This window comes from Anguilla anguilla, chromosome 18, assembly GCF_013347855.1.
Source record: "Anguilla anguilla isolate fAngAng1 chromosome 18, fAngAng1.pri, whole genome shotgun sequence".
Taxonomy (NCBI): domain Eukaryota; kingdom Metazoa; phylum Chordata; class Actinopteri; order Anguilliformes; family Anguillidae; genus Anguilla; species Anguilla anguilla.
The window spans coordinates 5,801,810-5,820,598 of NC_049218.1; the positions used below are offsets into that span (position 1 = coordinate 5,801,810).

An 18,789-nucleotide genomic window follows, 5' to 3' on the forward strand; every position below is an offset into this window, starting at 1 on the left:
TAATCAAAATAATCTTTTATTTCAAAACAGTGGTTTATTTACAACCTTAAACAGATGACATATCTTCATAAAAACAATTATCATAATTTACAGCTGGCATATTTACAGACATCCAAAACCATGTTGGTACACTGTTGTATCAGGCTAACAGTTACGACCTTCACAAAACAGTTCTTGCCCCATCTAGCTGCGCTTTAAATATATGGTACATGTATCTGCTTTTGGTCACACATGGCTTGCAAACAGCTGTCAGAGAAACCCGACATGAATTAAGACACACATGCAAAAATGCTTGTTACTCAACACCCAGTTTCAAAAATTCCAATTTAAATGTTTTACCTGGGTTTTCCATGAAGACAGGCAGTTTCTGAGTTTAGACACAGCTGTAAATGAAACACGGTCAGATGCACTGTTTCACAGCACGGCGGCAGAGTCTGAGGAGTCTGGGTGGAGACGGGTTCTGATTGGCCGGCCGTTGTCCCCCCCCCCCCTTGAGGGCGGGGCCGATCAAGGTCGGATGTCCAGCAGAAGGAAGTCCTGGGCTGTGGGGACGCTGTTCTCGTCGCACAGGAAGTGGCTGGACACGGTCAGCAGGAAGGTGTCCCGGGGGATGGAGAGCAGAGCCCGAAGCCGGGCGGCCACCACCTGGGCGAATCGCACGTCAGAGGAGGGAGCTGAAGGAGCGAAAGGTCAAATACTGAGATTTAAAAATAAAACGCTGGAAATTCAGTGGAAACTCCCCTAAAATGCACTTTCAAAATTAATTTCATTTTCTGTATTTTTTTGCTTTATTCTGTTTTAATCTGTGTGGTTCTGTGTCCTTGGGTTTCTTGAAAGGTGAATTCTAATTTAAACGGATTATAATGTCAGTTTGGTCCTTTAATGGTTCTGATCCTGATTCTCATTGGTCAGTATTTTCAGCATAGCGCCTGATGCATTGTGGGCCTTTAGTCTCTCTGGAGTACGGAAACGTGGGGCCGGTTCCTTACCGACCGTCTTGCTCAGTTTGTCCGGGGAAGTGTTCAGCAGGATCTTCTGCACAAGGGAAGACGGAACCTGAACGCAGACCTCGCTGCTCCCGTCCCTCACCGTTAGCACAGCTGGCCTGGTACAGCAAACAGGACAGACAGACAGACAGACAGACAGGCAGGCAGGCAGTCAGACAGACAGACAGACAGACAGTCAGACAGACAAGCAGACAGACAGACAGACAGACAGGCAGTCAGACAGACAGACAGACAGGCAGGCAGGCAGACAGGCAGACAGCCTCCATTAGCACAGCTGGCCTGGTACAGCAAACAGGACAGACAGGCAGTCAGACAGACAGACAGACAGACAGGCAGTCAGACAGACAGCCTCCATTAGCACAGCTGGCCTGGTACAGCAAACAGGACAGACAGGCAGTCAGACAGACAGACAGAGACAGGCAGGCAGGCAGACAGACAGGCAGACAGACAGACAGACAGGCAGCCTCCGGCACATACACACTAAAACCTCTGAATACTGATGTTCAGCCCTGTCGCCGGGCTCTAGAATGTGACCATGCCAGTGTTGATTGGACAGTGGCCTCACAGGCTGGCGGTGTAATTAGCTGTAGCGTTGCCGCGGGAGACGAAGTGTCATAGAACCTCCCCCTTTTCCACCATACAAGAGCGATTCCTGCAGTCTGCCGGTGCAGAATCTGCACTCCTACACAACACTGACGGCAGGCAGCTCAGCTGTTCATTCGCACTTCTGCACAGCATCCATTTTAAACAGCAGGATATAATACCGAAGCAGTTCAGGTTAAGCACCTCGCTCCAGGGTACAACAGCAGTTGTGCTACGTGGAAACTGAACCTGTAACCTCTTGAGTTACAAGCACAGTAACTCTGGGTGAATTTTTTTCATTTAAGACGGACTGAGCTGATAGAGAAGGGGATGGAAAGTGAAACAGACGACGCTACGGTGCGGGAAGGGAAGTGAGGTTTTGTCGGCAGCTCGTCGGAGGGAGGCTGTTTTCTGGCTGACCTGTAGTAGCGGCGGACGCTGGTCCGCGGCAGGCAGGGGTAGCAGGGCCGGTAGATCCCGTTGTCGTCCGCTTCGAGCTCGGCGCCACACCGCCCGCAGCCGTTGAAGGTGACGTCGCCGGACACCGCCTCCAGAATCTTCCGCGAGGGCGTGTCCCCGTTCATCGGCGGCGAGGCATTCTGGGAGGAGGTGCCCTGAAACTGGAAGGCCACGATCTGCCCTTTGAACTCCACGTCACCTGACGGACACAGGGACACAGCGTCGGGTTCACTTCATGGACCGCCCCCCCGGGTCAGATTAGACATGGCGGACGCCAAACTGCGTGAATTTCCAAGATTTCACAAGAACACCGAGCCTGGGTAAACTCAGGGCTAGTTTACCGGAATCATGTGTGGATTTGCATCCTCAAACAGGACATGGTGTATCAGATATTGCCCATTTATATGTCCTTAATGCTAAATATAGGGGACAATGGAGCCTGCAGTGGGTAAACACTGTTATGCATAGGGTGCACGGCCTTAATTAGCTTTAGACACACCCACCTCACTTTTATTCATGGTTACTGATGTTTCTTCCAAGAAGAACAGCCCTTTGTTTCTCTGAAATCCTTCTATTGTTATAATGGAGCTCAGTCTGACTCAGTAAAAATTTAGTTTTTTTTTTTAACCTGAATACTTCTGGGACAGCAGGGTTGCCAGGTCTAGCTCTAAGCTGGCGGGCGGAGGTTTCGATTGGGCCCGGTCGTGAAACTCCACCGCCCTCCTGTCGTCGGGGAAGAGGGGCTCGCAGGACCCCCACGGCGTGGAGTGCAGTTCCAGGCGCCCCGTGGCCACGTTTCGCTTCACCAGGAGGACCCGGAACTCCCACACTGCACCTGGGGGGGGGACAGGGGACAGGTGACACAGGTCGGCTTTCGCACACACACGCGACGTGTACACAGGCCCGCAAGCCCTGTCCAATACAGTCAGGGCAGCGCTCTCATTTCTGCCCCTGCGTGTGCTGTAAACCAGCTCAGCGATACGGAAAAATCTGGCTGAACGACGTAGCGGCCGTTGGTTTACAGTGGCACCTCAGAACATTTCGGGAAGGAACTGCAGTCTCCGAATGTGGTGGGCTTGCAGAAAATTCTGTATCCTGTTTCCAGTCAGTACATCTACCAGTACTGAAAGGGAGCACTGGTAAGGTACCATGGTAACAGCAAAAACCCACGATACCAAAGAAAGCCCAGCTACAGCCTGACAGGGTCCGGTCCAGGATGGTCCAGGGCCTCTGGGCCTCACCTTGGTTCCTGCGGATCCGCTGCAGCCAGGCCATGGCCGACCCCCACAGCACCAGCGCCCCCTGGTGGCCGTCCTCCTGCTCCACGCTCAGCACGGCTTTCTGCACCCCCCCTGCCCTGGAGCAGCTCTCCGCCTCGTCCCGCCAGGCTAGGGGGTAAACACCACGTCACCAAAAATAACAAAAAACACCGCAGCTGTCACTGCTGGGCCCTGCCGGTTTCTATGACCCACAAGCCGCCGCTGTAACCGGGGGTGACCGTCTCCACGGCAACCGCACACCAAACCGCTGTCACCCCTGGGACCGACTTGGAGCTCAAACCCCGATATCGGGTGTGGAGTGAAAGGTCAGTGTACCGAACGACAGTGTCAACAGAGAAACTATATGAACATTGCTACAGGACACTGGACTAACTCCAGATGATTTTGCTTTCTAAACAGCTGAACACACTAGTGTTGGCTGCTCACACAAGCCATGGGTAGGGATGTGTGCTCTGTGCACCATTGTGTGGGTAAGACATGGCTGTGTGTGTGTGTGTGTGCGTGCGTTTGCGTGTGTGTGTATGCGTGCATGCCTGCATGTGCATATTGTACAAGACAGTTTTGTAGGCGTGATATATGTGTGTGTGTGTGTGTGCATGTCTGGGCGTGCCCTATATGGATACACAGAGGAGGAGGGATTTTGGGGCGGGGCCCACCTGTAACCATGGTGCTGTGTGTGACCCTCACTAGGACATGGACCAGTGTGTCAGGCTTCAGAACTCTGAGGCGGACATACGGGATGGCGTGGGGGTCCTGGACCGTGCGACGAGGGAGCGACACCAGCAGGGGGCGCTTCTTACACAGGTGACCCCACAACTCCTTCACAGCCCGGCCATTCACATTCTGTGGGACTGAGGACCCCAAAACACCAGCAAATATTACACAATACGGCACATTATAAAAACAAGATTCGCAAAGGTGTACTATCGCTGCTGTCTAGAACTGCTATTAGGGCTGGACATTAAGCTCTTGCCTCTTATTTTATAAAGCTATAACCTGAAAGTTTACCATAAAAGCTAATTTTGTTCCTTTGTGCACTGATAAAATTAGAATTTTTACAGAATTTCTTCACATGGTAATGTGCAGAAAACAATACTCACTTTCAAAAAAATGCAAGTTAAATATTTCAGGTCCACACAAATGTCCAAGAGAACATACAAATCAGGCTTGTTCAGAAAAACGATGGTCATAAAGTATGTGTATGTGCAGTGTGAAGTGTTACGGTGGCTCCACAGCCCCACCTGGTGGCGGGAGGGCGGCAGTGAGCTGGCCTAGGTTGAGCAGCCTGCTGGCGTAGGAGGACTGCAGCACCACCTCCCCTCTCCACTTGTCCTCGTTCAGCGTCACGCCTGTCGGACGCAGCAGAGAGACTTTGGACAGAGCAGCGGGGGAGCCGACCGTCGAACGCTTTACACAAAAAGCAGCCGACGCATGAAATCCAGAACCGTGACCGTCTCTTCCCCCTCCTCTAGACTCAAAGCTCAGGGAAGTCACTCAGCTTTCAACAGTGTGAGACTGAGCGATTTCAGTCGCTATTATAGGCATACTGGGGATTTATGAGTTTCTGTTACCATGTATGGGACTACAGCTGAGAAAACACAGCTCAGCTGTTGGAGCTGTTGGTTCCTCTTTTCTGTATAAAGGCAACCAGGCAAAGCTGATGCAGCTTTTAATGTGTGGTGACCTACACTGGAAATCCAAGTCTGCACAAATATCAACTGAATCTTAATTTTGGTTTTGTTAGCTTTTAACAATTAAGGAGAAAGTTTTGTTTTTAATGATTTCAATGAAATCAGGTATGCTGTATTTACTATTGACCCACAGTAATATTTAAAACTCAAGAACAAGTTGCATAAGTGTGTGTAGCCTGTCCTTACCTGTAATAAGCAGCAAATCTCCTGGGTACACCGTCAGGGCCCAGAATGCCGCAGTCCTCCAGAGGACAACCTTCATATCGACACCCGATTGGTCGGTGACCACGATGGTTGCCAGGGGAACAGTGGAGCCCGCCCACGTTCCGGACTTCACTTTGATCTCTTTCAGGTGGCAGGGGTACACCACGGCCACCAGGAGGGAGTAGCGCACCCCTCTGGCCACGCACCTGCCCAGGAGGGTGGTGGGTCCGGACTGGGGCGGGACACAGGCCCCCCCTGTCTGTCCCCCCCGAGTCTTAGCCCCAGTGGGGGACACCCTGCTCTTTTTGGCAGAGGGGGGTGTGGGAGAAGTCCGCAGGGAGGGGCCCGGTCTGGGAGAGGTCCGCAGGGAGGGGCCCGGTCTGGGAGAGGTCCGTAAGGAGGGGTCCGGTCTGGGAGAGGTCCGTAAGGAGGGGTCCGGTCTGGGAGAGGTCCGTAGGGAGGGGTCCGGTCTGGGAGAGGTCCGTGAAGAGGGGCCGGGTCTGGGAGAGGTCCGCAGGGAGGGGCCCGGTCTGGGAGAGGTCTGTAGGGAGGGACCGGGTCTGGGAGAGGTCCGTAGGGAGGGGCCCGGTCTGGGGCTGGCCCACAGTGACTCCGCCTCCTCTGCAGGCTTTCTGCTGGGGCTGGCGCTGGGGCTGCCTTGTGAACAGAGGACCCCCTCGGGCGTGGCCTCCAGGACCACGCCCCCCTCCGCCTGCCTCTCGCTGAGGGTGTGAAAGAGCTCCTGCGAGCTCTCCTGCGCCCCCCGAGGGCTGCTGGTGGGGCTGTACAGCTCGGGGGAGCTCCCTGACCCCGCAGGCACACGGTTTTGGGGTGTAGGAGGAGTAGGAGGAGCCCCGGCCCCCTGCGGGCTGGACCCCGCCGGCAGGCCCCGCCTCCCCTTCAGCAGCAGCGCCTGGCTGGTGGTCCAGGCGCTCAGAAACTCCGCCTCCAGGGACAGGCGGGGCGGGGCCTCCCCTCCCACGGGCTCCGCCCCCGTCCCGGGCCCAGGGGCCCGAAAGCAGCTGTCCAGGTACTCCCTCACGGCCTCGGGGCACGGGTCCTGCTCGTCTACGGCGCTCCGCTTTTTTGGGGGGAAGTCCCTCTCCTCCGGGTCTAGGTCAGGCTGCGAAATTCTCTCCCGTTCCCCCTCAGCGTTCCCAGAAACGGGGGCGTCTTTGTCCGGAACCGCGACCGGGTCGATGTTCGGTCTGTCCGGGCCTTCCTTGGCGAGCGCGGCTTTGTCGGCCCCGCCCTGCTCGTCTGAGGCCCCGCCCACGGCGCTGATGTCACTTCCCTGAGCCCCGTGCCCTTTCCCCTTGGGCTGCAACCGCACGCCCTTCAAACACAGGTCCAGTGTCTCCCACCGAGCGCAGCCCGGCTCGCCGCTAGGAGCCGTTTTGAGGGGGAGAGTCGGGGCCCCTAGGAAGACGTGAATCTTCGGCTTGTCCATCTCAGGACTGCAGACACTTCCTGGAAGCCGAGTCTGACACCTGAGCCGAGCTGGGATGATCTCCTCTCCTGCGCCGTCTTTCAAATCTCTGCCAGGTGGAATCTGTGAACAAAACAAGTCTGTTAGGGTGCGGTTCAGGAATCTGCCACACCAAGGTCACACCGTGTGATCATGAGCACAAATCTTATCCCAGTGCGATCACGTTGAATTTGAATTTGTAGTTTGCACTGCAGTTATGATCTTAGCTTTATATCTAACGCGATCTTGAAGGTGAGATATCTGGAGCGTTTCGTGGAAACAGGCGAGCACAACCCCCGAGTAAACAACCTTTACAAAAGCGTGGACACATTCCACTGAGAGACTGCTACTGTTTCCTGGGTTACAGGTTTGGTTGTGATGAGTCAGATGGGTCTGTGAGAGGGGTCATCAAACCACTCAGAATCCCCCCAAATTCCACTGACTGACCAGCAGGGGGCAATAACAGGCAGAAGACTGACACGTAAAAGCCTGACAAAAATCCTCAAAAGTCCGGATTAAGAAAGTCGCTGCACCGTACCTCAGCTTTAGGGCAGCTGGGAAACAAGTGATCCTCAGTTCTCCATAACCAGCTAAGCAGGTCCTTAGCATTCAAAAAAGGTCCTCCCAGCTACCCTTAGCTGACAGAATGTAAAGTACCTGTGGCACCAATACCTCAACTGGCCCCAATCGCAGATATGTACAGAGTCAAAGAATAAACAGAGAGCATACTCAGAAAATAAAATTGTTGACATAAATGTAATATGTACTTACTTTACATTTGGACTACCACACGGCCTGAAAGCTTTGTCAGAATTTGGTGGTGTCCTGGCCTGCTCATGGTTTGCAATTAATGATCCCTGTCTTAATAACTGCACATGGACTGAAAGACAGCGAAACACTACATAAAATTCTGGAGGGGGGGGGGGACTTCTGCCCTCTGGGAAAAAAAAAAAAAGAACACTGCAGCCATTTCTGTAAAATAAGGCAGGCACTTGCTGTGTAACAGCCCTGAAATGTATCTTATAAATGTATTTCAGAACCATAGCTATGCACTGACAGGTTAATGATACCAGCACTCCCCCCAGATGAACACAGGGGGAGCAAAATAATGGGCTGTGGTAATAACAGCTTGTTATCTGCACGGGCTGACTGTGCATCTGAGAAACGACAGGAGGTCGACTACGTCACTGCCTCAGCATGGGGCTGGACTGAATAATGCATCCCTGCACATACAGTTGACATTTCTTTCTTTCGACCGTGGCCAAAAAAAAAACAAAAAAAAACACTCCATAAATATATTCTTGCTTTTGTGAACAATAAAGACAGGCTTTCTGAAAAGAGCAGTTGCCTCTACCATAATAAAGTGTGTATGGGGGGAAGGGAGGAATTCTATTTACTTAGGTAATGTGTCAACTGGCCAGCAGAGGGCAGTGTCGTCCAGCCTCAGCCACAGCGTGATGGATCTCCAGTCCAGTCAGTGTGTTTTTTTCCCTCTCTCACATGCATGGCAGTTGTTCCTGTGGTGAGCCCTGGGGCTGTCCCTGCTCTGAACATCATTCACCGAGTCTGTCAGGTCTACCTGCTCAGCAACATGGCCCCACCCCCCACCACCACCACCTCCACCTTCACCTTCACCTTCACCTCCACCCCCCCACCCCCCCCCCTTGTCTACAGCCAAACCTTTCCGCACACGCTTCCCGAAGTTGACTGACAGCTGAGGAACCACAAAGGGGGACCCAGGCACTCCGGTTCACCTTGATGGAAGGCAAGGACGGCGAAAGACATTTACTCCACAGTCTGCCAAAAATAAATGACGGGACGTGCTCAAAGAGCCAAACAATGCTGCCTAGCGGCTGTCTGGGCCAAAAGGCAGAACTCCAAGCCTGACGTGACACAAATACATTTTTCTTAGACACTTCAAAAATGATCTATAATATCCGAATGCCATTTTTGTTATACTATTAATAGCATCGAATCACATGTATTGCGCATGCATTGAAACGGTAGCTTAATCTAATGTTTATGAGTGTAATCTTTACACTACTACCTGATAGCTGTGTAAAAAAAAAAGCCATGTACTGGTTTAGAGCCAGCTGTGACAGAACGGCTGTTAGCTCGCACAGCCTTCTGGGAAACACGGGCATGCTTTGTGACACAACCAGATGTCCTTTGAATGTTTGTGTTTAAGAAATACTGTTATAGTTAGTTAGCCATTTAAAACATGGAAGATACCGTGTGTTTTTCCATGCAGCATACACTTTCAAATACAAAAATATTAGAAAATCATGATGATTATAATTTAGCTTCACCAATACAGAATCTCAAAATTCTCTTTCCACACAAAAACAAAATGAAACTGATAAAGTAGTACAAATGTTTTTTCCTTGCCTTTTTTATGTGAAAATAATTTGGTGGGTTTTTGCAAATGTGAAGCCTGTACAGGACGGTATGTGCAGGGTAAGGTGTGCCTTATAGCTGATAAAAATTTGAGAACCACAGGCTCAGTTAGTCACACGCTTATGCACAAACTGTACAGTTCCACACGTTTCACACAACCACAGCTGAACAGTGCTCACGTTCCTGGAGGAGGTGGGAATAACAGTTGAAACAATTTTGTAAAAGTGCTCTCAAAGCCTCTGCGTTTCCTGTACTTGACCGCCTGTTCCTAGTATTAAAAAAAATGCAGCGTAATGCGTCACTCCCACCGTAACTCCTCCCCCTCCAGACAGTGGGTGTTGTCAGCACACGAGCCAATGAACTGGCAGCGCAGTCTGAAACCTGACCCTGATTGATTACAGCACTATTGCTGGGAAACCAGGAGCCGGAATTGGAGGGGGGGAGGGGCGTGTGTGTGGAGAAAGTGAGGGAGGGGCCACTTGAGGGGGGGGGGGGGGTATGTGGCTGCATAGGGCAGTGTCAGTATGCGCAGACAGCAGATAGGATGTGACTGCGCAGGGCAGTGCCAGTATGCGCAGATAGGATGTGACTGCGCAGGGCAGTGTCAGTATGCGCAGACAGCAGATAGGATGTGACTGCACAGGCCAGTGTCAGTATGCGCAGACAGCACAAAGGACTCATGACTGCACAGATGGCTGCACTGAGTGCTCTTTATGAAGCTGTGAAATCAGACTTCCCTACCAACGTTAATACCTGCAGTGGCACAAACTGCCAGGTGTATAATGTACAACAGTAAACAAACACCAGGGTGTTCAGAGTGTCGAACATTGGAAAATTCCAGAAAAAGGTTTGCATCACAAGGAGAAATTTTCCTTACGTAGATGAACTCATTCACTGTAGCAAATAACAGAATAGCCTCTGCGTGCGAATGTAGATGCAGTATTGACTGTGTCCAGTCTGAGGTTTTCTGAATCAGAGGGTTATAAAAAAAAATCACTGTTATATACGTTACAAAAATTTAAGTGCTCCTCCAGAGGTCACAGAGGGCACGTTTGCTCTAAAATGCGCCTTGTAGAATGAGACTACAGCTGGCCCACGCAAACAGGGGACTCGCTGACGTGACAACAGGTAGAAATTTCCCAGCATCCTCAGCCCAGTATTTTTAACTCTTGCCAAAAATAACGGATCATGTGTCCTCCGCGCGGCTTGCACACGGCAGGATAGAGCAAACGCAGGCGAACCGCGGCGGGGGAAGGAAGCGATGGCGCTCGGATAGGAAATCTCTCTGCGGTGGATAATGTATTAACGCTGCAGAGACGGTGACCTGCGCCGCGCCGGTTGGGCAATGGCCACAAAAAACACCAAACGCTTCATGGTACACTTCCTGGGGAAGACTCAAGAGGTGCATGGTCGCCATGACAACTGACAAAACACACATTACAATGAACATATACACATCTGAAAATTATTCTATTCTGTAACGCTGAAAAAGTGAATGCAACTGGTATGGAATCACAAACCGAGGCTGTCGCTTTTCCTCTGTGATTGACAGTTCGGCTCCAGCGTGCAATAAAAGCACTACAACATTGCTAAAATATTCTCAATAAAGTCGCTACACTAATCTCCAAATAATTACAGTATCAAAACATGCAGTGATACGAGCCTGGAGGTGGGGTATCTATATGAAGCACTGCTCTGATTCTACCTCACAAGTCAACTGCCGTTGAAGACACATTTAGTCTCCAAGCATTACAGTGGGTTAAAAATAAAAGCAAAGACATCTCGTTCTAGCATCTTGAAGCACAGACGTCCAGATGCAACCAGACAGTCCTTTAAAACTGTATCAGTGTCGAAGTGATGCTAACAGCACAAAACCTTTGGATAACATTTACTCTGGGTATCGACTGTCTATAAAAGGGAAGAGAGCCAGAGTGTAAAGAGAACCCAGAGTGTGGGAGTGTGTGTGTGTGTGTGTGTGTGTCCCAGACCTGCCCACTTCCTGTCAGCAGCATCCAGGGGACACGCTCTAGCTAATAATTAGAGGATTTCTCACCATGAGCAGGACTGTCTGTACTGGGCCCCCAGGAGGATGCCGCTTATCAGCTCTATCCTTGCTGACTCTGGGTCGCCTTGGCAGGGCTCAGAAGGGCTAGCTGTGTGTGTAGACATCAGGTGATTGGCTGGGAGCCTGGGCCTGGGTCTACACTGATTGGCTGGGAGCCTGGGCCTGGGACTACATTGATTGGCTGGGGGCCTGGGTCTACATTGATTGGCTGGGGGCCTGGGTCTACATTGATTGGCTGGGGGCCTGGGTCTGCACTGATTGGCTGTAAGCCTGGGCCTGGGTTCTGCACCCTCAAGAAGCCGTCTTCCCTGGCCCGTCGGCCTCCTACAGGCCAGAATGTGGTACAGCACAGAGAGAGCTCTGCAGCTCTGGGTCTGAGACTGTAGGAATGCGGAAATGAGCTTGGCGATGAGGATCGGTGCTCAGCCGCACGTTGGCTCCGGGCCAGCAGGGGGCGGAACGCGGGCCCCTGAAAGCTCCTCAGTGTGACGAGAGGAGACTCCACTGCTGTGACACGATGCCCTCATTCACAGATAGGATCAGAATGTCTCTGAGGTCAGGGTTACCCCACATAAGGGGTTACCCTACAAGCTCGCCTCCCCCCGTGTTATCTCAGCCATGGACTTCCACTTTGCTCAGGCCTATTTTCATTAATGAAATCAAGTTATGAATGCTCTGTACAGGTGTGCCCTCCTCCAGCTAGATGAGGAACAAACACACCACGATATGACCGCATGACTGTCACCTTTATGACTGTATCAGAACGACATAATAAAGGCACCTAAAGCTGTTTTTTCTCTGACACATTATGTGACATCACCCTGACAGCTGTCACACAAAATTGCTATTCGTTTGAATTAGTGTTTTGGGAAAGCGAAAATAGCAAGTCTCTAAGAACAAAAAAACAAACAGATTTAGCTGGACACACCTGCCTCACACACATACACACACACACACATGCAGTAACTGACCCTTACAAGGAACAAGAAAAAAATTTCCCTGGGTTTTTTCCAGTCACAAACAAGAACCTCTGTGTGCCGTGTAGATGGTTGGGTGAGGCATTACTCTAAACGTGTTCGGCAGGGAGAGACTCACACCTCGCACTGTGAAACTGACAGCCCCGGACTGCGTGACAAGCCCTTCCAGCTGTCTTAACCCCACACTGTTTCCGTTTAGCATCCAGGACCGTGAATTGCTTCCCTGTGGAACATTGCGTCCTGTCTCCGTTCACCTAGGATTTCGCTTTGTGCGCCCACTGGCAACACCCTGTCCCTCTCCAAGAGAGAAGAGGAGTGTAATACTGAAGAGTATGAGGAACAAAGAGAGCACGCTGGTCTCTCAGCTTAAAAGTGCTCTGTGGCACGAAACAGATACAACTGCCATAGTACTATGTATGTACCAAACTTTAAAACATGAGTTCCTTACTGTGTGTGAAAGAATCATTCTAAAGCACAAAAGGAAAATGATTACGAAGATAGTCCCTTTAATTAAAGGGGTGACATTAAATCGATACGTGAAGATCCCTCTCTCTGTGTCTCTTTAGGCTTCTGTGTTTGCACTGCTGATTGCAGCAAAAAGGAAGAGCAAATCTGTGGGGAGACAATGGAGCAGGAAAGGCAGCTAGAAAGGGAGGGAGAGGCGGAGTGAAAGAGTCACAGTGCTAAATCTCAGCCCTGAGACTGTGAAAACGAGAGAGAGAGAGAGAGAGAGAGAGAGGAAGTGTGTGTGTGTGTGTGTGTGTGAGAGAGAGAGAGAGAGAGAGAGAGAGAGGAAGTGTGTGTGTGTGTGAGAGAGAGAGAGACAGAGAGAGAGATCATTATCACCTGGAGTGAGCAGGTTGCCTTCGGGAACACTGAACAATTTTGAAACGCATCCAGTATGTTCCATGACTAACATCCACAGAGTAAAACAAGAACTAATTTTTAATCACCTGCACTAGATAGAAATCTAAATTCATCTTGATCCTGCTGGAGCTAATCAGCAATAGAAAAGACTTAATCAAAAGCTCTGCACACTGTGTGACCGGTCCATGACAAATCGGAGGTAACTTTTATATTACAACACTGAATGGTCGCTCCCCAATGCTATTTTCACCCAGCGATATTGTCTGTTCTAAAGTGTCTCCGTTGTTCACAAGCTCTAATTAGTGTGTCCCACGTTTACGAGCAGACTGCGCTCTTCTACATGGGGTTTGGGGAAATACTGCAGAGGGACATACAGTAGTGCTTATTGATCGGTGTTCCTGACATGGCACCTCCCACAGAAACATCCAACTGAGAGCCGGGAGTAGAACTCTGTTCAAACCTGGAGTCCTAGCACCAACTGTCTGTGTCAGAGTGTGGCAAGCGCCTGTGTTCCTCAGGCTGAAATATGCAATATAAATAATAATACTTATTTATGACTCATTATATAATCAATTCAAGGCACCCATTCACATACAAGGGGTGATTAGGTAGCCAGATATAGATATATAGAAGTTTTGTGGGAATTTAACCTAGAGAGCAGCATCAACACCCCTACTCTCTTAAAAAGTGCCATAGGATCCTTAATTCGCAGAGTAAATCAGGACATCAGGTTTTACGTTTCATCTTAAGGACAGCACAGGGTCCCTCCCCCAAGCTCAGACATTGCACTTCTTATATAGGAGAGGTGGAAGAGCGCCTCCTACTGGCACACCAACATCTTTACCAGCACTAACTTATCAGAGATCTCCTATCCAAGAACTAACCAAACCCACACCTGCTTAGCAGCAGCACTTTGACACGAGACTAGTATTGCAGAAGCTGTACTGCCCTGTACCTAACCAGTACAGTAATTTAAAGTGTTAATAGACCATGTTGTAATGCATTACATTCAAAGTGATCATTTTCATATTATCTGCTTAATGGATTAAATTTAAACGTAAAATAAACGGCCAATTACGGAGAAATCGCTAACTTTCACAGTGTCTTTACAGAGGAACAGTTAATGATTGTATACGTTTACTTTTTAAAACACGCTTGCAAATGAACTGATCTGGTTTATTATTAATACCATGAGTAACTGAAAAACAACTTAACTTGATCATCACACACTATTTCACGAAATACAGGTTTTAACTAATAACTTCAGAATCATAAATACGTAACCCGGTGTACATCAGTGGCTTCCAGGTGTGTATTCGTGAATTGAAACTAGGAAGCTTGCTGTCTAGTCGCGATGCTATCCGACTCCCAGTCCTTTCACTGTTCATCTCTTGTCCCTAGCCCATCCTCCGACACGCCTTCGGGAGGAAGCGGGCACGCGAAGCATAAGGAAAACAAGCGCCGAGGCGCGTGCACGCATGCAGAAACATTCCTCCACAGCATCAGTATTTTTCTCTGGTACAAGCCAACTTTAGTCTCACAACAATCAGCTCAAACTGACTGCAAGTAGACGTAGCTCACATCTAACGTCACATCTGAGCATTTAATCTCCCTAGAGCATCACTTTCAAAGATTGTTCTCCTGAAGAGAACATACAAAAGAGTCTTGTATGCATAATGTAACCAATTAGGTGTAGCTAGATTACTTGCAGTGTCTTGGCTGTGATGATAAATTAAACTAGGAATATTTTGGAGTTTTAAACTGTGATGCCAAGATCCATTTTCTAAACTTCCTCAGCTGATCACTTTATCTGGACATGTTTGGATATGACAGCACCCAAATATGTATTTTTAAAGTTAACAACAATAAGGCATAAACTAATACTAATACCATGTGTACTCGTTAGTAAAAAAATATAAGATATTATGGTATTATTAGGGTACTGTGGGCACTGGTGCTACATTCATCTAAGTTCACCTTACTAAATGGAGAGCCCTCAGCATGGTTGACAACTATTGAGAACATGAACCTTCAAACACTGATTTTTGTAAACAGACCTCAATAAGGCGGTGGCTGTAGTTAATCCAGGGCAAAATGTATTTTTCAATTGTATCCTAGGTACCCTGATTGGAAAAAAAGTAAACTGGTAGAGAACTTCTGTGTAAGTTGATTACTCTAAGAAGAAAGAATATCTTGCAGTTAATGTATAAACGTAATTTGGTTATGTCAGTGGTTAATGTCCAGAAATTACAAAGTTTCCAAGATTTGACTTAATGTAACTCATTACTGAACACAGTTTTGAGAACTATGAGACATCACCCTTGAAGTTTAACCTACTGAATAGAATTGCCTTAAGGTCAGAGGTTAATAGTCTCTTCTGATTGTAAATCAGTAAAGCATGTCATGACTATGGCATACAATTTCTTATACTTTAACTGAATGCCAAATACAAACTATATTAACTGCATTAACATCCATCCATGAGCAACCAGATACATTGGATCATAAGTTAGATTTTTTAAATTTTGAATTAAACTTAACATGTATACTAAAATATAAATGCATATTCTATAAAGTGTAGAGTTTTTGCATGAAAAAGCCTGCCGCGTTCTGCCCTGTTAAATTTTGAAAAATTTGAAACGTTTTTAAATAAAAACGGAAAGTGCACGTGCGCGCGCATTATTTCAGCTTCTTCATACGACACCGCGCTGTACACAGCCCTCCCCCTGAGTACTCGGAATGAACCGCACGCCTGCCTTTTAAAGCTAGGAGGGACGGTATGAACGCTGTCAGTTAGATGCTGGACGGTCCAAAGTGAGGAGGAGTTGTTGTCTCGTTTTTCTTTTCCCTAGTCCATATTATCACCCGTACTTATTTTAAAACACAGCGCCAGTTCGCCCTCATCTTTGTCAAAATGTACAGGTATCTTGGGGAGTTACTCACTCGCGGAGCAGGTAACGTTGGTGCTTTGGCCTCGGGATGTGTCGACTCCGCTCTCCCAGTTTCAGCGTCTCTGATGCGGGTTCGTCACTACAGCGAAGCCGTTGGAGACGAGGATCCGAACTTCTTCAGAATGGTGGAAGGTTTCTTTGACCGTGGCGCCAGCATTGTCGAAGACAAACTGGTTCAAGACCTGAAGAACAGGGAAACGCCGGAGCAGAAAAGGCACCGCGTCCGAGGAATTCTCAAGATTATCAAGCCATGTAACCACGTTTTGAGCCTGTCGTTTCCCATCAAACGAGATAACGGCGAGTGGGAAGTAATAGAGGCGTATCGTGCCCAGCACAGCCAACACAGGACCCCATGCAAAGGAGGTAAGCAAGCCCAGCGCCCGGTCTTGGCCCGAGCAGTAAGCGATATGGTGGGCTGTGATGACATAGCTTTAGGGGCGGGGGAGGTTCTTCTTTGGAGACTGCTAGCTGGCTAGCATATTCGCCGGGCTGTTGCAACTTTGGAGAAACTATTAGCAAACCGTTTAGTCCGTCCACTTTTATCGTTATGACTGGCTAGCTAGATGCTACTTGGAGCAGCGGAAAAAAACTTTCCATTTTGCTTAATAGTTACCGTTACATTTAGCTGGACTCACTAAAACGCCTGATATAAATTTGGCTTAAGTTTTCTACCATGATTACCGTCAGCTACAGTGACTTGGCCAGTCAGTCCAGAAAAGTCAGCGCGAGCTAGCTATGTAAAATTGGCTAATGTATGTTTGTTAGCTACCGTTAACGTTAGATCTCTTTGGACCTCTTTTAGACCTCTGGAAATTATCAAGGGTTAGCTGGCTTAAACAGATTACTAGTTGTTAAAAGTTATATGTTGACCTTTAACGCCAAACTTCTACGTTAGCAGTCTAACTATCTAACTTTGCTAATGACATTGAGTAAGTCAACGTTGATTTCCCCCCAGAAATATAAATCGAGAGACCCACCGTGTATTGGCTAGCTAGGCAGCCGTGTTCATTCGTAGTCGGCGTTATAATCAACTTTTTATTGCATGTATCATAGCCAGCTTGCAACTTTGTACTCAGCCACACGGTACAAGTGGTCGAGGTCGTTTGAAGCGAATTTGCTCAAATTTGGCCAAACCTTAAAAGTAAACATAAAATGAAACGTTCTTGTTTCTGTAATGTTCTTTACTTTATTTTTAGGAATGCAGACAATCCAGTTCCTTTGCATTATGTTGTTTACGTGCATCATGCATATGTGGTATGCTGATAAATAGTGAAAACCAATTTTTTTGGAACTCGTGCCCTTGATATAACACAACAGCCAGCTTTCCAGACGGGATTGGAACATGCAACCTCCAGGGACAGTTTTAGGCACTTGAAACAAACATAGCCCCAGATAAAAATGTTGTTTTCCCTCATTAATGCGAATTAAATGTATTTGTGTGTGTGTGAGTGTGTTTGCGCCGTTCTGGCATGGCCATTGGACCATTTTCCAGCCTCTGTGGGAAATGGTTAGCTTAGTTTATTGAAGTGACTTTTCGAGTGCTTGTTCGGGTGTATTTAGACTAATTCTTGCTGTATCATAGCAAACAGGCTTTCCTATTGAGAAATGTTTATAATTATTTTACTAAAAGAATCTTGCTTATATCCGCTCTAAATGTTTGAGCTTCACCAACAGCACACATTAAGTTTCTTTTTGTCTTAAATGGACTTGGCTCGACCAAAGATGGTGTATGTACAAACCAGATGGGCGACTGCTTTGCTCCTGCCTTGCTCTGCATAGGTAGGGCTAGGTAGGGCTGCAAAAATCGTTATGTACACACCCTTTGTCTTGAACAGTTGTTGCAGCAAAACCAGAACAGCACAGCACTTGGTTTGCATGACTTTTGTGGTTTCCCTGACTTTTGTCCAGATTGGCTTTAATAGGAGGATATGGCACGTTCTTGTCTTAATGCCATTTTAATAACTGAGTGCTGAAAGGGTGTTTGTGTGGAATGAGACAGTCTGGTGGCATCAAGTGTTTCAGTGCCAGCTTTCATGTTTTGTCCTCAGCCACACCCCATTTTGTACAGTATATAGGCTATTCACAGTAACTCACGAACCAGGATCAAGAGATTCGTCAATGATAGAGATAAAGATTTCAGTGTTAAGACTGAGATGAACTTCTGGTTAGTGCAGATGATCTGTAGTGAAATGGAGTAGAGTTTCAGGGGTCTGATTGGCTTGGCGAGAGCAGTGGCTGCTGGGAAATGGAACGCGTGCTCTGTTGTATGGGAAGAGGACATTAGTCTGCCATGCACCTGACATGCAGCTAGAAGTGGAGGTGTCTTGAATCGAGTTTACAGCTGGGCTAAACGTTTGAAACGGTTTGTTTAGATGCCTGGAAAAATGCTTTTGCATATTTCAGAGAATTTTTAATGATTAGTATTCCTATCCTTGAAATTACACACAAAAACGTACAATCTTATAAAAGTACTTTTGTTCTAAACATTAGTTTCAGAACAAAATGGCTGTTCCACCTATTGTCCCATGTGGTGGTTCAGCTGCAGTAGTTTTCCCCCTGCTGTAACAGTGTATTTGTGAATGGAATGTTACAGGGCAGCTGTGGCTGCGCGTGTCGACCGTCCCCGTGGGATCTGTGGAGAGTGCTGTCTTTTGGCGACCGTGATCTAGTGAAGCGCTGATTGGGTAGCCTTCCTGCAGTAGTCCACAGCAGTTCTGCAGCGTGAAGTCCCCTGCCCACCCGCCCCCCTCCCCCCCCGGTCCGGAGGGGTCCGTCTCCCTCACACGTCGAAGCGTCCGCGCGCTCTGCGTTTGGTTACCATGGAGAAGGAGGGTGGAGCTC

The 18,789-nt window shown here is 48.5% G+C and overlaps 2 protein-coding genes across 2 annotated transcripts in view; one reads left to right on the plus strand and one right to left on the minus strand.

The window, feature by feature from the left end:
• shld2 (shieldin complex subunit 2) lies at positions 1 to 16,078 on the minus strand. The gene is made up of 9 exons (XM_035400365.1): positions 15,941 to 16,078; positions 5,206 to 6,775; positions 4,570 to 4,677; positions 3,985 to 4,179; positions 3,290 to 3,436; positions 2,677 to 2,883; positions 2,010 to 2,247; positions 990 to 1,105; positions 1 to 674 (listed from the first exon to the last, which is right to left on the minus strand). The coding sequence occupies exons 2-9, from the start codon at positions 6,671 to 6,673 to the stop codon at positions 508 to 510; spliced, it is 2,646 nt and encodes an 881-aa protein (XP_035256256.1). The 5' UTR covers positions 6,674 to 6,775; positions 15,941 to 16,078; the 3' UTR covers positions 1 to 507.
• Positions 15,712 to 18,789, plus strand: part of LOC118218030 (glutamate dehydrogenase, mitochondrial-like) — a 24,953-nt gene continuing 21,875 nt past the window's right edge. Inside the window, exon 1 of the mRNA XM_035400366.1 lies at positions 15,712 to 16,311. Coding sequence (XP_035256257.1) covers positions 15,912 to 16,311 — 400 coding nt within the window. The 5' untranslated portion in view covers positions 15,712 to 15,911. The remainder of the gene's footprint in view (positions 16,312 to 18,789) is intronic.

Coding starts and splice junctions, on each gene's coding strand:
- shld2 (XM_035400365.1), bottom strand. CDS start 6,673: ATGGACAAGCCGAAGATTCACGTCTTCCTAGGGGCCCCGACTCTCCCC. Junction 2,884..3,289: donor GCGGATCCGCAGGAACCAAG/GTGAGGCCCAGA, acceptor TCCCCCCCCCAG/GTGCAGTGTGGGAGTTCCGG. Junction 675..989: donor CAAACTGAGCAAGACGGTCG/GTAAGGAACCGG, acceptor TCGCTCCTTCAG/CTCCCTCCTCTGACGTGCGA.